Source organism: Ixodes scapularis, unplaced genomic scaffold (assembly GCF_016920785.2).
Source record: "Ixodes scapularis isolate PalLabHiFi unplaced genomic scaffold, ASM1692078v2 PGA_scaffold6__148_contigs__length_123643588, whole genome shotgun sequence".
Taxonomy (NCBI): Eukaryota; Metazoa; Arthropoda; class Arachnida; order Ixodida; family Ixodidae; genus Ixodes; species Ixodes scapularis.
In genome coordinates, this window is record NW_024609881.1 from 111,736,664 (window position 1) to 111,758,266 (window position 21,603).

Consider the following 21,603-nt stretch of genomic DNA (forward strand, 5'->3'; position numbering starts at 1 on the left):
TCAGAAACAAACGTCTCCCTTCTTCCCTTTCTGGCGTTGCTGTCGGAGGAAGCGAGGGCAGAACTCAAAGATGACCTGACGAGTGTCCTTCGGGATCTCTGTGGGGACACTACAGACACGCAGTTTCGCCTCGAAAGGTGTGTCGTTCACGCCGCGAAATTTCGACGTCAATAAAGCAGACTGTGATGTGGGTTGCTTCCATGGATACGGTGATCACTTCTCCGAAGTGTCCCATACTATTGACCGACTCTTCAGCTACTGTATTTCCTGAAGCAATTATAATAGAAGGGGCCATGAAACACCATTCGGTTTGATCGCGGTTGGCACAACCCCGTACACAAACACTCACACGCAACATCATTAAACCAAAAGTCACTTCGCCGCATCTTGATTTTGTCTCGGTGCGATTCTTTAAAATTAAAGGCCCATCTACAATCGTAACTCGAGAAGGACGGCCTATGCCATGGAGGTGGGAAGAAGAGCTTGCTTTGAGGTCTATCCACCATCTTTCAATCACAGCCAATAAGAGGTCGGCGTACTGACGTCACCACAACCCCGGCAAAAAAAGCAGACGAACTTGCAATGCGATTATCGCATGCAGCGCCACCGCAGCGCTAACGTCAGTTTCGGTTTGGAATCTTACCACCGTGTTCGAAAACTACGAAAGTTACCGACCATAAACCACCCGCAGTCCTGCTGGTGGCACTTTTCGCCATTTTTTAAATTCATTCGCACGTCAGTGATTCTTCATTGTGCGTCGTCTTCGGCGTTGGGTTGAAACGCAGAAGCGAGCAGATGCATCTCCACGAGACGCTTCAAGACACGCTAGCTTCGTTGTTTTCTCTCTTTTCGGAGCAGTCCGGCGGCGTCAGCCAATACCATTTTTTTGGACACCGACGAGCCTGTTTCTCGAGCGCCGACTCGTCTTAAACTCGAAAAAAAGACCGCGCTATGTATACATTCTAATACCGAACACGAACCAACTGCTTCCTTGTGTTGCCGACTACTTTGGCTGGCTGAGCCGATCACAACTGGAAAAAAAACAAAAAAACTCAAGCGATCGGGCAACAAAAAAGGACACTGCCTCCGCGCACAAACTGACGTGGGACGAAACCAGACGAACGACACGAACGTGGGTACCGGCAAAATATCAAACTGAAAGTAGCGTTGCATCACAGTCTTGTGCAAGTGTCATATAATAGTAATCGGAGAGTTTTGGAGTTGGCGGCTTCAATGCTTTGCGTCCCCCAAGGAGCACTGCGCAGGTTGTATGCAACCTATCGGGACGATTTTAGGCATAATAAATAAATAAATAAATAGCTAATTTCCGAGCACACGTAGCTAACTCAGGTGCGTCCCCCTGGAGAGCGGCTGCTCCTTGCACGCCGGTGCAAAGCGGTGAAGCGTGACGCCGCGCGCACGCCGGTGCGGACCAGTCTCGAGACCAGAGGCTTTTCGTAGGTCGTACGTAGATTTGTACGGTATCTCATTACAAGTAATCAAAATACTTGTAATCCAATACTTTCTGGCGTAACTTTTGAATAATTTGAATGAATTGATTGGGAAGTAACCGTAAGAAAATTCTGCTTCGTCTTTTTTTTTTTTTCGGAGGGGGGGGGGGGGGGGGGGAGGAAAATTATTGGTAACTGTTACTATTTTCTCCTCCCTTTTCTAATGGCGTTCTTAGTTTCTATACATTTTCTACCGAGGAATCGTCGGACCAAGTCTACAACAGGAGGACGGTTTACCAAAAATGGTGGATTCAGAAGATGATAGTTCGTAGTTCGGTGGCCCTCATACAATACTCGACGCTACGGAAGATCCGTTTTGAAGACCGGCAGACAAAGGTGTCGTTTTGAAAATCGGAAGATTAACCCTGAGGCCGCGTGCTTAATCAGCACCTCCTGGGAGACAAAGCCTGTGTCACGTCTTCTGGAAGAAGACAAGACTAGAAGCGTGCAACGAATGTAACGTTCACTAGACAATCGGAGAATGGATAGCTAGGTTTCCATTTCCCCTCTAAATCCCAAAGCTCCGCAAGCGATAAGCACGTTCAGGAACAGAAATTATCGATCTTCGAACTCGATCAGCTTTCGCAGCATTTAATTCTTCGACAGATGAACTTTGCAGATTTATCATTCGCCCGTTTAATTTATAATTGAATTAACTCACATTTACTTTTTTTTTTCTAAAATAATGTTTCACTACTTTTGACAGACAACAATGACTTCACGATTCCGCGGTGTGGTATTGGCGCTTATTGTTATTATATCTGGCTATGGGCTCGCATATTTTGATTCGCTTTGGGGATTTAAGGGGAGTAATTTTTGCCTTCCGTATTTAGTACATTTTGAATTGGTGTTTGTTTTCATGAAAGTGGGTTGCTGTTTTAAAATATTAAAAACCATATCAGCATCTTCAAATAAAAAAAAGAAAAGAAAAAAGTTGTACGACAATGTCGTTTGAAGTTTCTTTTAGAGATGCCGCGAACTTTTTGCGACCCTGAGGTTCGGCGATTGAACCGAGGGGTTCGAAAAGATCGCAAAGCTTCGAAACGTCGAACTTATTACATAAAGTATTCGACGATTTTCGAACTTCCGAATTTTTGGCGCTGAGATATTGGATTGTTTTCGAACTTCCGATTTTTCACGCTATGGAGTTTGACCTTTTCGAACTTATTACGCTAAGAAATGCGACATTTTTGAACTTTCGAACCTGCTGAGTCCAAAAGACGAACGAACTTTGAACTTCCGAACAAAAGTTCGACAAAGTCTGCCATCGATGAGGTGACCCTGCAACTGTTAAAGCGATGGTTTTGCGGTATCTTGCGAGATAAAATGTACGTATACTATCATGAGAAATGGTCGTTTTTAACATTTTCAAGCTAACCAAAAAAAATAAAATAAAATAATGCGAAAAAAAAAAAAGTTTACGAAAATTCCAAGTGTTCCGCCGCTACCCGCTTGGCGGCGTCAGTGTTTTTTTCGCAACACCAATAACACGGGCCTCCCGCGTTAACATGAAGCAACTCCTGAAGCTGGGGATGCTGCGTTTTGATATCATCATCATCATCATTATCAAAGGTTTATATGTATTGCACTATTTATACGCGAAGATTCACGTTAATAACGTGTTTCTATATCTTTTGGCTGCGTTGAGATTCTGAGAATACTATTTCATGTCGCTGAAACAATTTCGTCGCGAACACAATCTATTTCAAACCACAAACAAGTTAAACGTTCTGTCTGATTACGATCATAATCACTACAGGGGGAGGGAGGGGAGGATGAGGAGGAGGAGGAAGAGGGGGCGGGGTCACATCAAAATATCACGTCCCTGATTGGCTTAAAACTTGTGTTTGGGCGAGTTGGTTCATACTGATTTAAAAGGTTAAAAAGCGCAACACAACAAGGACAATGAAGACACGAAGACGCGAATAGCGCCCGTCCTGTCGTCTTCGTGTCTTCATTGTCCTTGTTGTGTTGCGCTTTTTAACCTTTTAAACCTGATTGGCTGTTCCCGCTGGAAATGTCTCCGAGTTACTGCAGTTGCTTGCCCGTTTCCAACCAAATCGCAATGATCTAGGGAATCGTAGGGAACAACTCGCCAGCAAAATTAGGGAAACTGCCCCCTCTGAAGGGGTGTCCAAACGGGACACTCCAGGACGCGTGACGCGACACTTCACCGGCATATGAAGTGAAAGGTGAAGTCCGGCCGTCTGTCTTCTGTTCGGACATCAACCATGCAAACAGCGCGGCTTTCCTCCTCGCCTCCTTTGCTTTTCGGTGACGTCGGTGCTCGACAGGCTTGACGTCACGCGCGACCTGCCAATGGTGTGTTGGCCATCTGTTCTGCCGCGGTTCAGGGTTGGCCTCCACGCCCTCGCCGGAAAGTTCTGACATGAACAGCGGAGGCCTTGACGGATAGCCAACAGAGCGTGTGAGTGGTTCTCCGGACCCACGAGATGAGCACCCGTTAAATGGATACTGAACCAAGGAGTTTAGTGTCCATAATAAGTGGCACACGTTCTTTCCACGAGCCAGCAGCCGCCGGTGTGCGCGAGCACGCGCAACAAAAATGACGTCAAAGACCTCCATTCGCGCTTAAGAAGACAGTGAAATGCATGGGCTTCGGGCCAAAGGAGAAGAAAGACAAGTTTTCCAACTACACAGTGGTGTCTGGTGTAAAAGGTAAGCGATTAATTGGTCGAACAAGAACGTAGCTTTCACTTGTAGCGATGAAAAGCCTGCCTTTCTTCTCCTTTGGCCCAAAGGCAGGGCCGTACCCAGAAAAAAATTTCGGGGGGGGTTTTCGGGGACAACGGCGGCCATTTTGAAAATGTCTATTGTCTTATTTTCGCCTATGAATCATGTGCATCGGTGGCATATAATGGAGAGTTATAGCAAACCGGAGAACCGGTCTTGGTTTGGTACCCGTTAGCCGACCGGTGCCACTGCGCGTGCGCAGAGGTGGAGATTAAAATCGGCTGGCTGCAAGTGCACCGACCAGGGCCGTACCCAGAAAAAAATTTCGGGGGGGGTTTTCGGGGACAACGGCGGCCATTTTGAAAATGTCTATTGTCTTATTTTCGCCTATGAATCATGTGCATCGGTGGCATATAATGGAGAGTTATAGCAAACCGGAGAACCGGTCTTGGTTTGGTACCCGTTAGCCGACCGGTGCCACTGCGCGTGCGCAGAGGTGGAGATTAAAATCGGCTGGCTGCAAGTGCACCGACCAGGGCCGTACCCAGAAAAAAATTTCGGGGGGGGTTTTCGGGGACAACGGCGGCCATTTTGAAAATGTCTATTGTCTTATTTTCGCCTATGAATCATGTGCATCGGTGGCATATAATGGAGAGTTATAGCAAACCGGAGAACCGGTCTTGGTTTGGTACCCGTTAGCCGACCGGTGCCACTGCGCGTGCGCAGAGGTGGAGATTAAAATCGGCTGGCTGCAAGTGCACCGACCAGGGCCGTACCCAGAAAAAAATTTCGGGGGGGGTTTTCGGGGACAACGGCGGCCATTTTGAAAATGTCTATTGTCTTATTTTCGCCTATGAATCATGTGCATCGGTGGCATATAATGGAGAGTTATAGCAAACCGGAGAACCGGTCTTGGTTTGGTACCCGTTAGCCGACCGGTGCCACTGCGCGTGCGCAGAGGTGGAGATTAAAATCGGCTGGCTGCAAGTGCACCGACCAGGGCCGTACCCAGAAAAAAATTTCGGGGGGGGTTTTCGGGGACAACGGCGGCCATTTTGAAAATGTCTATTGTCTTATTTTCGCCTATGAATCATGTGCATCGGTGGCATATAATGGAGAGTTATAGCAAACCGGAGAACCGGTCTTGGTTTGGTACCCGTTAGCCGACCGGTGCCACTGCGCGTGCGCAGAGGTGGAGATTAAAATCGGCTGGCTGCAAGTGCACCGACCAGGGCCGTACCCAGAAAAAAATTTCGGGGGGGGTCAGAACCCCCTATCCCCCCCCCTGGTTACGGCCCTGCCCAAAGGCCATACATTCCACTGTCCTCTTAACCGCGTATGGAGGTCTTTGACGTCATTTTTGTTGCGTGTGCTCGCGTACACCGGCGGCTGCTGGCTCGTGGAAAGAACGTGCGCCACTTATTATGGACACTAAATTCCTTGGTTCAGTATCCCCTTAAACCTCCTTCAAAAAGAAAAAAATGTTTTTCTTTGGCAAAAAATAAAATTAATAATAATTTACGAAGCGGATCGGCGCACGCCATATGACAGAGAATAAGATAAAATAAAGCTGCGTGGCCCTGGTTAAGACACGCATAAAAAAAAAAAAATAATAAACGCGAAAATAAAATAGAGCAGTATGTCGGGCCAAAGGAGAATAAAGACAGGCTTTTCATGTCTACAAGTGAAAGCTACGTGCTTGTTAGGCCAATTAATCGCTTACCTTTTACACCCGACACCACTGTGTAGATGGAAAACTTGTCTTTCTTCTCCTTTGGCCCGAAGCCCATGCATTCCACTGTCCTCTTAAGCGCGAATGGAGGTCTTCGATGTCATTTTCGTTGCGTGTGCTCGCACACACCGGCGGCTGCTAGCTCGTGGAAAGAACGTGCGCCACTTATTATGGACACTAAATTCCTCGGTCCACGCACAACTAAAAACCTCGCCGAGGTTTCTAGCTGTGCGTGACATATGAGAGCCCAACTGCCCAGAACAGAATTTGCGGCTCGAAATTCGGTTTCTTTCCGCCCGAAAACCGCCGATCAAGAACTGGCCAGTTTGAGTCGCGCTCACTCTCTTTTCTGTGGTCACGGGCCGTTTTCTAAGGTTTAGACACGACCACCAAATTTAATCAATGTCGTGGGTCATTGGAGGCACACAATCAATACTAAAAATAAAAATAAAAAAATACGAAACCCATTTTTTGTGGCTTCCAAAAAGCTGCAAACACGTTGACTGAGAAAAATAAAAAAAAGGTTGCACGGACAATTGAAAGCATTCTGTGCGTTCACCGCATAATTCTCAACATGGTGTCGTTTTGCGTTTCGTGGCACTCGCGGGTGGCAGCGGATGACGGGCGTATGACCTCTACTTCAGAACTGTCGTTCACGGTACCGGCGAATTCTGTCTTCCCTCGAAAGAGAAATTTTGGACCGATCAAAAGAATTGATATTCATCCCGTACGACACACCCGACCAGCAAGCCGATTGCACGAAGACGTCGCCGACCCGTCGTCCCTTCTCGTGGCTGAAGAAATCGCTCGCTCAAACGTCAAGCACGAAGTGCGCACTTCGAGTTGAATACGCACGCGTACGGTTTCTTTACGAGGTGCGAATCTGGCCAGTGCGTGATGCTGCCCGATTTCAATCCGGGAGTGCGTGTACTAGAGGGAAATCAGAAGCAAACCTTCCGACATGCAGTTGACTGGCTGCATTACTACGAACGAGAGCTCCTTCAGTGACTCAGTGGAAAGACGTCCGCTTCACACAGTGTGCACGGGTTCAATCCCTAGTGTCGGCGCACCATTTCTTTTTTTAACATTTTTCGATATTTACATTTTTTTTTTAAAGTACCACTGAAAACAACAACAGCTACAATTGTTGTGGACGATACGTCGCTGAACTAAATTGTATGGGACTTCATTTTTGACACCTCTGCCGCACAATGCCACTTTCAGATGCAGGACATGTGAGGCAGCTCTTCACGCAACATCTTGGGAGTATTCTTTTCGGAGCCGATCACGTGAATTCACCACGGGCACTCACTACTAATAGACCTATTGCTATATTACCCAAGCATCAAGGAGAATGCAGGAATTGGTGCTCCACGCGCCGCACGTGCTGGCCTCGGCAGCAGTAACTTTTCTAAAGCAGATACCTAAAACAAATGGCATCTTGCACGCGTGCTCGTCAACACTTTATTTTGGTTGTTTACTTCGAACCTTTTATACGGCGTGTGTCGCGTGGAACACCAATCCCTGCATTCTCCTTGATGCTTGGGTAATACAGCAAATGGTTAAATGTACAAAACAACTCATCCTGAAGTACAGAACAGCGAGCGGAACAAACATAAGTGCAAAGGAATCGCACGGCGAACGGATCCCGCAACGCATTTCGTCTGCTGCGCGCAAGAAAAAAAAAAAAAAAAAAAAACACGCACGGTTGGGTGTAGCCACGTGACTTCCGCCACTCACTGTCTCCTCTCCACTTCTCCGTGCGGTGCCAGGGTTTCGGTTTCGAGCAGTTGCGTTTTTTTTTTTTTTTTTGCTTTATTGAAAAAATACGTGACTTTGTGGTAAAATATTAATTGGGTATTATTCCGACACCATAATAAATCACCTGGCAAAAAAATAAAGAAAAAAATGGGGGGGGGGGGGGGGGGGAGGGTGTTAGTGTAGCCTCTTACGACCGCGCCGCGCAGTAGGGTGTTTTCACTGACGTAATTTCGTCCACCATTTTGTTGTTGCGATCTGTCTGGCGTGTGCCAAACTCGAGCATTTCAAGGATTTGCATGCCTTCTCAAATGTGTAGAGCACCGCTGACATCATTTCAACCGGTTACGATGTAATCCTTCAATGTAGTAAATTTGTTTGAAAAAACAAACTAACAACAAAATGGCGGATTGACGTCATGTGCAAACAACCTGTAGAAATGGCGCTGAACTAAGTGGTATGGGGTTCTTTTTTTGACACCTGCGAACTCAGTGCAGTCACTTTCCACAAAATGCACGGAGCATATAAATCGGGTAGCGTGCGCTTTCCGAGGGGAACGTATTTGTTCTATGAGAACTGCAGCCAGCCATTGGTCCCGATCCCGTTACCTTTCGGAAACTTGAGCAGACTTAAAAAACGGTCTTTAGCCTCTCCGGATGTAAGCAGTCGCACTTGTAAACAAGCCTTTCAGTTGGTGCACATCTTCCCATGGAATTGCGGCCCTCCTTCCAAAGGCGGCCACAAGGTGCCGCCCCATCTTCCCGTTGATCAAAACTGCCATGGTATTAAATGCATACAGTATTCCTTCTGGTATTTTCGTTTATTGACAACGTGCCACATACATCAACCAGCGGAGCATTGCTTTTGAGCTAATCATCGCATATCACAAGTATCTTTGTTCCAGACAAGGCCCCATATATGACAAATCGTTCCGTGCCATGAACAAGCTCCTTTCAGCTGCATTTAATGAGAAGTATTTAATAACATTCGGTAACAAATTCCAAATATGTAATTATTGAGACGTTTGGAAAAGAAAGACACACACAAAATTTAGCTCATAAAGAGAAACTACTGAATATGGCATGTTGTGATCTATCTCAACGGTTCTTAACGTCACCAAGCTATACAAGGTTTGAAGCATCATTTAAGCAATATTATTGCATATAACAAGGCGATAGCTGACACGCAAAGCATGCAGCAGAAGCTCTGCCTTCAGCATGCATCTGTTGCCTTCAGCTGAGCTTTGACTGCGCGTGTGACGAAGTGCTATCAAAGGCAGAAAGCTCGTGCTGGAGGCAGATCATCTACTGCAATCTTAACCTGTCATAGACTATGGCTGAACTGTCCTAAGCAAATAAAAAGGAACGCCAGCCAGGTGGCGCAGGCTGCCGCCCAATTTGAACGAGTCAGACAGATGCGTCCATTCCTTCTCATCAAATAGCGCCTTATACCACCTGGCCGGTGTTCTTAGCTTCAACAGAAAATTCTGATGCCCTCCACGCAGAAACATCCAGTGTTTCTACATGGAGGTCATGTGATCTGTTGCCCCACCGTATCAAATATCAGGTCATTGCTTAGGCTTCTATTGGATAGTTTCTAAACAAGTCGACACCTGACATTTCACAATCTTGTGACGACTGTCTTTCCCAAGAAAAATTGTGATCTAGTAGTCTAGCAGCTGTTTTTGGAGTTAATTATTTAGGGTGAGCCTTTTTTCAGCTACCAGATAGGGCTGATGAGTAACTACGTGTTAAATGCAAATTTCCTTATGGATATTGTAAAGTGAAGATTTCCCAGAAACCGAGTCACCTGTATATATTTGCTTCCAAGACCAAGTAAACTTTCAGGCTAAAAAATTATAAACTTTTCAGTAAAACTCAAGGAATAAATCTTCCAACAATGACACAACAACAAATAAAAACATTTATAAAACCTTTAATGAATAATAATAAGAATATAAACAAGTGCTGTCAACTCTGATCTAGACAGTCAGGGTAAGAGTTCAGGAGAAGCTCCTCCTACCCTTTTTTCCTTCAGCGCAGTGAATGCTGGAGAAAAGGTTGCCTGCTCTCCAGCGTTCGCTAAAGTGGAAAGAGTTTCCCCTGACCTCTTAATCTGCCGCTGGCCTCTGTTGTATAAATGCAAATACTGAACAAACAAGACAACTTATTTGGGTAAATATATTAATAATTACCGTGCTACTATTATGACGACGTGCAAAACAACAAAGTGAAACACGGTTCCAACAGCTTAAGCTAAGAGTAAAGGTTGGTAAAAATGTGTCAAGTGTAGACTGAATCGCCTTACGAGTCTGACTGGAAGAATGGTACAATGAGTCTTTGCAGAGGTAAATTGAGTTGCAGCAAGAGGTAATAAGACGAGTCTTGGAGGTGGTTGCTGGAATCATTTCCGACAACTTGGGAGGTAATGGAATACTGAGACATTTCCAGAAAAAAGGAGGTATGTAAGCATAGAGAAGAACGGAGATGTTAAAGGCGCATCAACTTGATGCTGACATTGCCCAAGTGTAGCAGTCGCTCGTGACTCCAGAACAGCCTACGCCATTAAAAATAATTGGTATGCATTCTTTGCAAAAGGAAACAAAAAAATAAACCTCAACTGTGCATAACTCCTTTTTTTATATATACATACCCTGTCTTTTCACTAAGGATAAATTTAAGGAAGAAAGTTTAGCAACAATTTAATTTCTTTTGCACACTCTTCCAATAGATAAATTTTGGAGTCCTAGCTGGCAGACTACTAGTTCAGTTTTGTACATCAATATATTGAACAAGTAATTACTGAAAAACATTATGCCCCTTTAGATCAGAACATGTGCTATTGACTGATAAGGCACCATCCTTTCATGCATAGTTCAATCTTTGGCAAGTATTTGGCTATTGTTTCCAGAAACATATCATAGCAAAGACCTCCAAAGAAATCTTTAAAACAGCAGCTTTTACAACAGAAGCTCTTCATGCATCTTCAAATCTAACATATTAAAACAAGAACTATAAAATGTATCTTGACTATATCCCCTTATTATATTAGAACTTACGATACACCCAAACTAACTTTATCACATTGTGATCTTCGTTAAATCTAATACGCTTGCAACGGAAGTGCAACCTAGTGCAGCTGCCTTCAGTGGACATAACTGCCCAATATTCGGATCTTTGTAAAATAACTAACTGAAACACCTGCAACAAAACTGAAACTTGGTGCAGCAATCTTTAGCGCAAATGGATGAGCATGTTGAAAAACTGCTCTCAAATAACCATCAGCATGCTGCCCAGGTGAAAACCCCTTTACTTGCAACTGGATTAGGGAACTGTACTTGGATCCAGTTGGGTTGTACTGTACTTGATCCAGCTGGGACCAGTTAAATAATCCAGTGGCAGGTAGACTAATTTTCATTTGGGTGACGCTGTTTTCGCATAACCATTCAGTTCAATGAACCCAGAGTCGGCTACTGCTGGACTTGAGCAATGTCGAAACCCCGACCAATGCACCCGTTCAATGTTTCTTCATCAATTGCAAGACAGTAGCTCTCTGGCTAAAACGAGGCGACGCCATCGAACTGGTCGTTGATGAAAGTAAATCCCTGAAACTCGGAGCCCGTAAGCCCTCGCATGATGATAGGATCGCCAGGGCTCAGGGTGAGGCTGGCCCTCGTGAATACCGGGTCAAAGTTCTCTCCAGACCGCGGGTCTTTCTGCAGGGGGGGAGGGGAAGGATGGGGGGGAAAGCAGAAACAAGGACAATGCAAACGGGGGCTGAAACAAGGGCTTGAGGGAGGAGGGCTTCCAGTTTTCTCTGCAGTAAAAATCGCCGCCTAAAAACTGCAGAATTCATCAGCCCTTATAGGCAGGTACAGGGTAAACTGAATGGCATGTTGGACTTTTGAAGGGATCCCATAAATTGGTTTTTCAATGTATCACACTACGGTACACTACACAGGTGCCCATAGGTGGTGCATTTTGTACTAGAAAGTTTGAAAATATGAGTTTGTCCAAGTCAGTAGAAATGAAAGAGTAATGATATTTTCCCCTGTAGACGGAGGTCCAGCTAAACCTTTGACTAAAAAACCCCCGAGACTGGGACGAGAAGGAACAGAAAAATAAAAAGTCTCAGACCGGTTTGAGACTTATCCATCCCTTGTCCCAGTCTCGGATTTTTAGTCAAATGTTTAACAACCACCAGCTTGTTTGCACCCTAACCTTTTGTTCAGTTAAGCCTTTTCTAGTGTTAAGTCATCAAAAAGCATTTTCGGCCATTGCAGCATTTATGATGACATAAAAATGAATGAAAAGAAAACAACATAAAATTGGCTTACATTTAATTCCTTTCACTTTGACAAAAGATGCCAGTGACCCACTATATAATTTAAAGGTTTCACAGAAGTTATATTGGCAATGCAAAAAAGCATATTATTTTCTTAATAAAAACAAAAACAGTGCAAAGACAAGGCCAAACTAAAAGGCAACCGAGAGGACACAACTTAACCTTTAACTTTGTTCTTGCAGTGCTGTGTCCTGTCAGTTACCTTCCACTCTGTCCTTGTCTTTGCACTGCTTTTGTTCTTATCGCATCTGCATACCAACTATAGCCAGTTAGAGGTTATGACAAGTATTCGAGGAAACAGAGGGCTGGAGAGTGGGAAGCAAATGGAATGCTGGAGAGGAGAAGGAAACCTCCTCCTCTGCTTCCTCTTCCTCATGCTTCCTTTCCCTCGAAAACTTGTCTTAACCTGTGACTGACTATAGCCCAAACTTCAAGGTTAATTCTTTTCTTTGTCATTCTTTACTGAAATGAACTCCTCCTTTAATAATTGCACTAAAACAAAATATAATTACATCTCTCTGCTAGATTACATTGCAATCTCTTAGGAAATCAGTCTGCACAGTCCCTTCAAAAGGCGAATATGCATTGGGTCCACCCTGTGCCTGCTTAGGTTGCATGTCTGAAATTGGCTATGGAAAGATAAAATTTAATTAAAATCTTGAAACAAAGACACTGTATGCAACTTTACAAAATATTAATTGTGGTGGCCCAAAGGCAGTCTTAGAGACTAACAAAAAAAAACTAAATTTACAAATTATGATGCTAAATTTTTTCAGAAAAGTATGACTACCTAGGAGTTGGGCTTGCTTTAGGAAAATACCAGTGGAAACATTTATTCTTTAAAAAAGTGTAGAAAGTAAACCTTTGAAGTTTCCGATAGACCGCAACATGTCAAAGGGAAGTAGCACTGATTTATGCCATTGGGGCATCTCAATTCTTAGAGTAAAAAGGGAAAGGCAACATCGGAACAAAACCCAAGATGTCCTGCTCTGAAATTTTGTCAAGTAATCAAATACCCCAAAGCAATCCTACATCACATAAAAAAGATATTGGTTAATTTTTTTAAACATTATAACAGTGCAAGCAGTAAACCTAGCCAGATCTTTGCGAGAAAGTCAAGTTTCATACATCGCAAATTCTACTTTTACAGTTTAAAGTCTGCTTGATTCCTCTGACCCAATGTGGTCCCAAAAACAAAAGGTTCTGTAAATGTGCACTTTCTATTACACTTAAATCCTACCAATTTGTTTCCCAATTTTGATTTCTTAGAGGATGACGATGCCACAGGTAAGGAAAACAAATGCAGAAAGAAAAACTGTCATACATCGGACAGTTATTTAGAAAACCCAAACTTTCGTTTGCCAACCATACTGCGAGCCCATCTAGAATAGAGCAGTTTTCATTATTTCAAGATATGTATGTTCAATTAAGTGGCATCAGCCAAGAGAAAGCAAATAAGTATACCGTTTGTCCAAAGCACACTGCCTTTTATGCACATCTTTTGAAGTACTGAATCACTGAAAGTGCATTTAAGGCTGGTTTAGACACGGGCTTATGCCCGACTTCGAGAATATTTAGGAAAACTGGAAGCCCTAGGAACGAAAAAGCAGCAGCTGCATACAAGTGACATAAGCCAAGGACAGGAGGCCTGGTCAGCCCAATTACAGAAAAGTTAAAATACTATGAGTATCATGTCATCAGGCTAAAAGCATTTAGGTGCAGAGCTGAGGCCAACCAAAAAATCTCTCTCAATTACTTTACAGCCAGCTACAATCTTTCCTAGTTGTGTGGGTAGTACATATCAAGCTCCATTCACTCCTAGGCTGATAATGAAATCAAAGCTATGTGTTTATTAAGCCAATTGGCTTTCAAAAGCAATGGTTGACTGGGTCAACCAATGACCTTGATACTCTGTTAGCCAATGACCTTGAAACTCTCTGGGCCAACCAATGACCTTGAATCATCCTGGATTGCCCAATGACAATGAACAGTTTCTGGGTCGATCAATGACTTTGAACCTTTCTGGGTCAATGCTTGACTAAGTCAACCAATAACCATAAAACCTCCTAGGTCAATAGTTGACTAGGTCATCCAGTCTGTGTATTATCATCTTTCACAGTCAGGTGTGAATGCAGCCCAGTATTTGCAGAAATTGCAATATCAGCCTCTACCAGCACAACCACAAAACAGCTGACACAGAAGACAACTACCTAGCTTACGAGCAACAACAATCAGAACCAGGGTGAAGTGCGAACAATGTCATCCTGTGCCAAGTGCATTACCACATGAGCATATAGGGACTTCCATCAAGTTAGTGCAACCTGATCATCCATGTGCTGACAACATCCAAGCTCCTTCCACAGAAATGTGCCACCAACATGTGTGCCTCTCACATACTGTCAAAGGCACGGAATATTACAAAGCACACATAACAAACAGTTTTTCCACAAGAAGCAATTACATGCTACTGGACCCCAATTCTTCACAACATAAAGCACATATGTCAGGAGATGCAAAGAGCAAAGTGTGACACATTAGCTGCTGATATAACATGGCTCAGTCATGTTATACCAGGAGCATGCCTGAGGCACAAAATTGAGCTGAAGGGCTAGTTGGATAAACATATAGCAAAACACAAAAATTGTACAAGATATAGACAACTAGAAGAAGCAGAGAGGACAAGTATCACCTAGCAACTGACATTTTAATTCGCAAAAAGGAAAAGACAAAAAAAGATGTGAGTACTAGTAGTGCGAAGACATATAAGAAGGAAGAAGAAAAGAGCTTCATAAATTTGGGTCATTGCACTTCCTGTTTGTCCTTGCACTAATGTTTGGTTTGTTGCACCTGAGGCATGTTACTTCAGGTGAGGTAGCATTCCTCACTTTCCATCACAAATTTGTCACAGCTAAACTTCACTTCAAGTGAGGTAGCATGCCTCACTTTCCATCACAAATTTGTCACAGCTAAACTTCATGGGCAAAAGTTCTCAAAACCGGAAGACACATTTGAAACGGTGATATTGAACCATCCTATATAGTTGCAGATATTCAGAGTGGTACATCTATCAAAGTCAGAATCATTATTGCTGAGTTTAGAAACCTTCACTCATAAAATGAGAATGCAGCCAGTGGACTGCTAAAAGCAAATATATGGCAGGTCACAGCCTACCCCAGTGACCACATATCAGTCAGATGCCCCACACAAAAATGGCAAAGTCAAACTCTGTTTTTTTTTTTTTTTTTAAATGACACACAATGTCTACTTCATACCTCACTGTCTGGAGCCTTGTTTAGTGGCGGCCCTGTCACCAATAAACTCAATCTTGTTGCATTCGCCAATGTTATTGAATGGGGTCAACCACTCGGCATACACGAGTGATATTTGACAGATGAGTCGCACACCAGAGTTTGGTTATGGTCACCACCGTCACACTGTGGGGTGGTGGTCTTAAACGGGCACTAAAGTAGATTTTAAGAATGTCTTTTTATGATGCAAACTTAATCTTTGTACCCTAAGCATCCTATAAAACCGAAAATTACAATCACGCGTGGTCTTTTTCGTCCTTAAAAACGCACCTAAATGCTGCGACATGCAACTTTTTCCGAGATATCTCCGAAAGAAATATGTGGTATAGAGTAAAGAGGAGTACCAGTATCCCGCCACTGATGACCCTCCCTATATGCTTTTATCACCGCCACCACTGTTGCCGCCCCCCCCCCCCTACCCCCCAACTTGCCCTGCCCTGCCCCGCCTTGCCCCCCCCCCCCCCGGCCCAGCCTGCCCCGCCCTGCCCCGCCCCGCCCCGCCCCGCCCCGCCCCGCCCCGCCCCGCCCCGCCCCGCCCCGCCCCGCCCCGCCCCGCCCCGCCCCGCCCCGCCCCGCCCCGCCCCGCCCCGCCTCCACCCCCACCCCCGCCCCCCCCTCTGCGCCCGCGCCCCGCCCCGCCCCCACCCCCCCCAAAGCACTTCACCTGTATTATTCAATTTAGTATGTCACCGAGAGTATGGAGCGTAAGCAGAGCATGTGTGCCTATGTGGTAGGAGTATGCTATCCACTGTTTCACTTAAATACATAACGCTAACAAAACCAAGGTCATAGGCAAATGGTTGTGTCTGACAAGTTTGCTTAGTCCCACGGCTGAAATGCATTTCAACATTTCAAACTATGTATGACCCCCTGTTTGTAGATGTTTATGTCACAAAACTCTGGTTAGTGATCCAGCATCAAACATGCAACAGGAAGTATTCCAAGTGTGCTGTGAACCCGGAGTGACTTAATCATAAAATTCAGAAGAAAGCATGATTCAAATTTTTTCTTAGTAACAACCAAGCTCTCACGAACCCACTGCCCCCAACAACGAACATGCGTCAGCATTAATGGCCGGTGAAACATTTGACAAAGCTTGTAGAGTCTTCTCAATAAAAGATGACCTTGAAAAAGCCCTTACAGTGACCAGTGTTGTGAAAAGTCCATCTATATGAAGTATGTAAAGTATGAAGTGAACGAGAGGTGATGTACTTCATTCAAGTAAAATAGTAAGTATACTGAAGTAGAATATACTTGAAGTGAAGTACAATATACTTGAATTAAAATACTGTAAATACAATGTACTTTCATAGTAAAGTAAAAATACTTTTTAACACAATCTTTCATCATGCCCTTTCATAGTAATATTTTAACTGGTAGGCATTGCCCCAGGGGTAATCGGGGGTGCACCACTTATTAACGGAAATAACGGCGAATATTGGATGAACTCAAGTGGCCACAGAGTAGTTAATTTTAGAAATGGTGCCAAATTCAGGAGTGTCTCTGCAATCTGAATTTGGCACCGCTTGCACTGGCTTGTTGCACCCAAGGGTGTTAAACGTACAAGGCGAGAGCATGAAGTCAGCCCCATAGCTTCTGCAAGTACATCCTCTTGTGGAGGAGCGTTCTTATACATATTCTCCCGGTGAAATACAAAGCTCAACTCCATCACGGTTATACAGACCTTTCTAAATGGTGACAAGTCATTTGAAAACAGAGGGCATCCATTTTTGTTTTAGAGACTTTAAGCCCTCACCATGGGCTTTCAGACTATGACTGCTCTAGAACTGTGCTAGGGCTTTTCCTCTGAGTATCTTTATAAATTTAAGTAACCAATATCATGAACCATGTAACTCAAGTACTTTCCCGAGTCCGAGGTAATTTTCTACAAATATATGCTAGGTACACGGTAAAAATGAGTACATAAATTAAATTATTTTTGTTCTACATTATTTTAGGACTTAACAAACATGAGATGAAGATGATCTAGTACAGGGGTGGCCAAGCTGCGGCTCGCGAGCCGCATGTGGCTCTTCGCGTGTTAAAGTGCGGCTCGCGGCTCTCTCCCCTACCCCCCTACCCCTTCTCCTCCCACTCTCCCGCCTCCCCCCCGGTCACACGAGCACTTCCCCAAAAAGAGAAATGAAACACGTTTTAAATCGAAAGACAGGTTGCGGTTTGGTAGTTTTGTGCTCCTGTTACCCTACATACAGTTGGACTGCTTTTGACTAGAATAGAGTAAAAGTAGTTTAAGTTTCGTTTATTGCCCTCCCCCGTGGCTCTTGGAAGTTTCGTGATTTTGTTTGCGGCTCTTAGGCCGGGTCAGCCTGGCCACCCTTGATCTAGTACATCAATAAAGCTGGTCATTTGTTTCCCAGAAAGGGTATTTTCCTTATAGACAAATAACATGCAAGCAACACAAGATAATGCAGGTCTGAGGACACATGCATATAAAGTACATGGAGAAGAATGTCAAATTTAAAATACAGGAGTACTGTATACAACTCATAGGCATAAGATAATTTAAAAAAGAACACTGCTTTACGATTTTATGTTCTGGGCCTTTCCATTTTCCTACGGTAGGCCACTGAAGGCAGGGGCGGATCCAAGGGGAAGCGACGGGGGTGGCCGCCCCTCCCCCAAACGAAGTCGACCCCCCCTCCCCCCTTCTTGGAGGGCAATTTGGCATGGGTGGACCCGCCAGTTCAAAAGAAAGAATGGGAGAATAGTATCCTTACAAATTTCCCCCCCCCCCCCCCCCCTCCCCCCCAAAGCGGAGTTCTGGATCCGCCCCTGACTGAAGGACACATTTTACCTGCCCCATAGAAGATGCATTAGAATGAACTTGCTACAGACCGGTTCTTGGGCTTAAGCATATATGTGTCCTGACTATGGCTTATTCAGCAAAACTAGCAACTTGCTAAACCTGGGACTAAGGGCATGGTAGGCTCTACGCTTAGAAGTGAGGTTACTACCAGAAAAGTACAACCAGAATCAACTTCTTCATTAATGTCTGGTATTTCTCATAACTAAAATAATAATTATTAGCGGATCAACTCCAAAACTATGTAAAAAAAAAAGAAAGTTCCATACAAGTGTGTTGCACAATGTTTTGTTTTGTGCGAGTGTTTTCCACTGCTCCCCAAATATACCCGACATATTTGTTCCAAATTTAATTAAGTTTCTTGTTTTAAGGCTTAACATTGGCTCAAGAGCTTTTTATAGAACTTGTGATCTCATTCAAATGAAATTTAGATAGCTTATCTCTCTTTACAGTCTGACTACAAATATGCATTAGGTTTCGATGTAGCTTAACTCTTTCCCGACCACGGGAAAAGTAGCAATTTTCAAAGGATCCGCGTGCAAATGCTTTCATTTTTCTAAACTAATTTGAGTATGGAGCAAAATGACATTAAAACGTGGCCAATTAGTTGTTCTTTCAAAAGAAACTGAGGTTATTATAATGTGGAAAAAATATCTTAAAATTTTATTGTTCAAAAATACAATGTATGTGTGGAAGGTGTAAAAATGACGACATTTCTGCAGCTATTCAAATTAAATGACAAATAGAAGAAAATTTCAGAATATACAAAATGTGCCCCACACCCACGGCTATTACTTCTGAAAGTTAGTGCACCCTAACTGACGTTGTCTATTTTTGGTTCATCGGAGTTAGCCTCCTAACATGTGCGCTTTTCAACGAAGAAATGCTTATTTTGGTAAAACACAGATAGTAAACTCACAACCCTAGCAGAATGCTTTCTTTGTATTCTACCTTCATGTTGTAATAGCCTTGATTGCAGTTCCTTTATATTTAGCATTTTTGTTTTGTTAATATTGCACTTAGTTCTGTTAATATTGAAAATTTCATTTTTAATGATCATAAGAAGGATTAAGACGAACTGAAACACTAAAATCAGAAAATAAACATATACCTCAGTAAACTGGAAGGTCTGAGGAGTAAAATATTGTATAAATGAAAGCTTTAGAATTATTTAAAGGATTTTTATTAGACTTTTATATTTTTCGGTTTCAAAAGTATTAATTGAAAGAAGCACAGAAGGCATCTAAAAAAACACTCTGTGCCATATTACACACATTTATGCCCCCTTTTACATACCTCGCACGTACGCCTACCACAGAAAGAAAAGAATAATGAAGACTGGATGTGTGCAAATAAAGATACGGCCTCCATAATATAGAAAAGTGTGGAAATAGTTAATTCTGAAATTATAGCAAAAAACATGTACAGACCGATTTTACTATGTTTCCCCGGCAATATTTCAAGATAAAAAAAAATTATATCGCAAAACTACTTCAGGACATGATAAGTGCCTGTCAAACTTCAAGAACAGAATGTGAAAGATGTGCCTTAGAGTATTAAAGAGCAGTGTCTCCCCTTAATACCGACGACCAGACAAGAGATTCTGCAAGGCAGAAGATCCTCCTCACTTTCGGGGAGAAAGAAACAGGCAACGGTGGACAGGGCAGTAGGGGAGAGGAGAAAGCGGGGAAAAGTGGAAAGCGCGAACTGGTCGTCCGTCTCTAAAGGACACATGAAAAGGAAAAGAAATTTTTTTTTAAAACAGCCTAGATGGAAAAAGAATGTCATAAAACAAATTTACAACAAAAGAAAACATTTTTTAGAGCTACCTTTACGGCATATGAAACGAATTTGTAGTTAGCGCCAGCGAAAGCTGCCACTGGTCACGTGGTAGACCTGTGTACTGCTGCCCTGCGCCACCACAAAGTCACGCCGTCGCCGCACAATGAGCGCGCCACCCGTTGGTTCTCCATCGTTCCAGGAGCTGCCTTCGGGCCCTTAAAAGTTCCTTATTAATCTTCGTTTTTTTTATTGCACTCCAGAGAAGGATTAAGAAGTAATAAGTAATCAGAGAAGGAGAGCAAGCACCATGTGACCCTAGCGGCCACTTTTCCGCGGGCCTCCCATGGGAGCTAACTACAAATTCGTTTTGCGCCGTAAATACAGTCGGATCTCATTATTAGAACTCGAGGGGGAGTGAAAATTTGTTTGAATAAAGCAAAGTTTGAAGTAACGGGAGTTTCCTCCCGTAGAGACGCATAGGATGGGACCCACATGTTAGTTTGTATTATCCACAAGTTTGAATTAAGAGGGTCTGAATCAACGAGATTCAACTGTATAGCTCTAAAACTTTTCTTTTCCATTGTAAATTTGTTTTATGGCACTCTTTTTTCATCTAGGCTGTTTAAAAAAAAAAAGGTTTTCCTTTGCAAGTGTCCTTTAAATAATGGAATAGCGTGACATTGCATTCAGGTTTTTAAAAACAGTATGGTTCACCAGTGATAGATAATTATTAACTAAGTGACCCAATGCAAAAAAAAAAATGTCCCAACATTTTTTTTTCTTTTTTCAGATTTTACTATACGAAAGCTTTCCTGAAAAAACTTCACGAAGCATATTTTCAACGGGATTGCACACCAAAACCTTAGAAAAAGCTTGACCAAGCAGACGAAATTCCGATGCAAAGTCGAGAAAAAAGGAAGAGGATAAAAAGCGCTCCCACACCATATTTTTCGCGAGCAATCTGAATAGAGTCACGACATTTGACGCCGACTCCCCACCGGTCTCTTGAGAAAAAAGAGAAAACATGGCAGAGCCCCAAATGCGCAACGTAAAATACTATTACCCGTTCTCAAGAAAAAATACTTTGCTTTTCCTCAAAACAAAAAACAAATACACTAGCAATTAATCTATTTGATCATTACGACCCATTTCAAAACCTTCCTTAACAACGATGAATATTTCCATCGAGCGGAAATGTACGGTACGAGGGGGGGGGGTTGCAGAGTGATATACGGTGTAAACGACACCCGGCGCACCCGACACTCTTCCCAGACCCCCGAAGCATGCAAGGAAACACGCATGCAACACACGACGGCACACTGTGCGCAACGGAAGGTAAAGCATGCACTCACAATGCGGGGCTTGAAGGGCGGCTGGACCTCTCGGTTCTCGATCTTGTCCCAGTCGATGCGCCGGAAGAACGGATGCGTCCGAACGTCTTCCTCGCCCGAAGACCCGCAGCCAAGCCGTTTACTCGGATTCTTGGTTAAAAACTGCGCGTCAGAGAAAACAACGCAAGGACTTTAATTACACGAAAAGCAAGTTTGCAGACGAGCTAGCGGAAATTGAACACGATTAGGGAGAACAACAAGACCTTGCATCTACGTTGCCCCCTCATTAACCTAGCCCCGGGGTACTTCGTAATTGAAG

General features: G+C 43.7%; 1 protein-coding gene across 4 annotated transcripts in view; it reads right to left on the minus strand.

Annotated features, from left to right (window-relative positions):
• Positions 1-21,603, minus strand: part of LOC8032520 (protein kinase C, brain isozyme) — a 76,027-nt gene that overhangs the window by 24,493 nt on the left and 29,931 nt on the right. For 2 of the 4 annotated variants that reach the window (XM_002410179.5, XM_042294652.1), the window contains exons 13-14: positions 21,306-21,446; positions 8,514-11,410 (exon numbers count right to left, since the gene is read on the minus strand). In XM_002410179.5, the coding sequence (XP_002410223.1) occupies positions 11,252-11,410; positions 21,306-21,446 (300 nt within the window). In that variant the 3' untranslated portion in view covers positions 8,514-11,251. Of the gene's footprint in view, positions 1-8,513; positions 11,411-21,305; positions 21,447-21,603 lie in introns of those variants that run through there. The other 2 variants (XM_029978167.4, XM_042294653.1) reach the window with 1 other exon arrangement.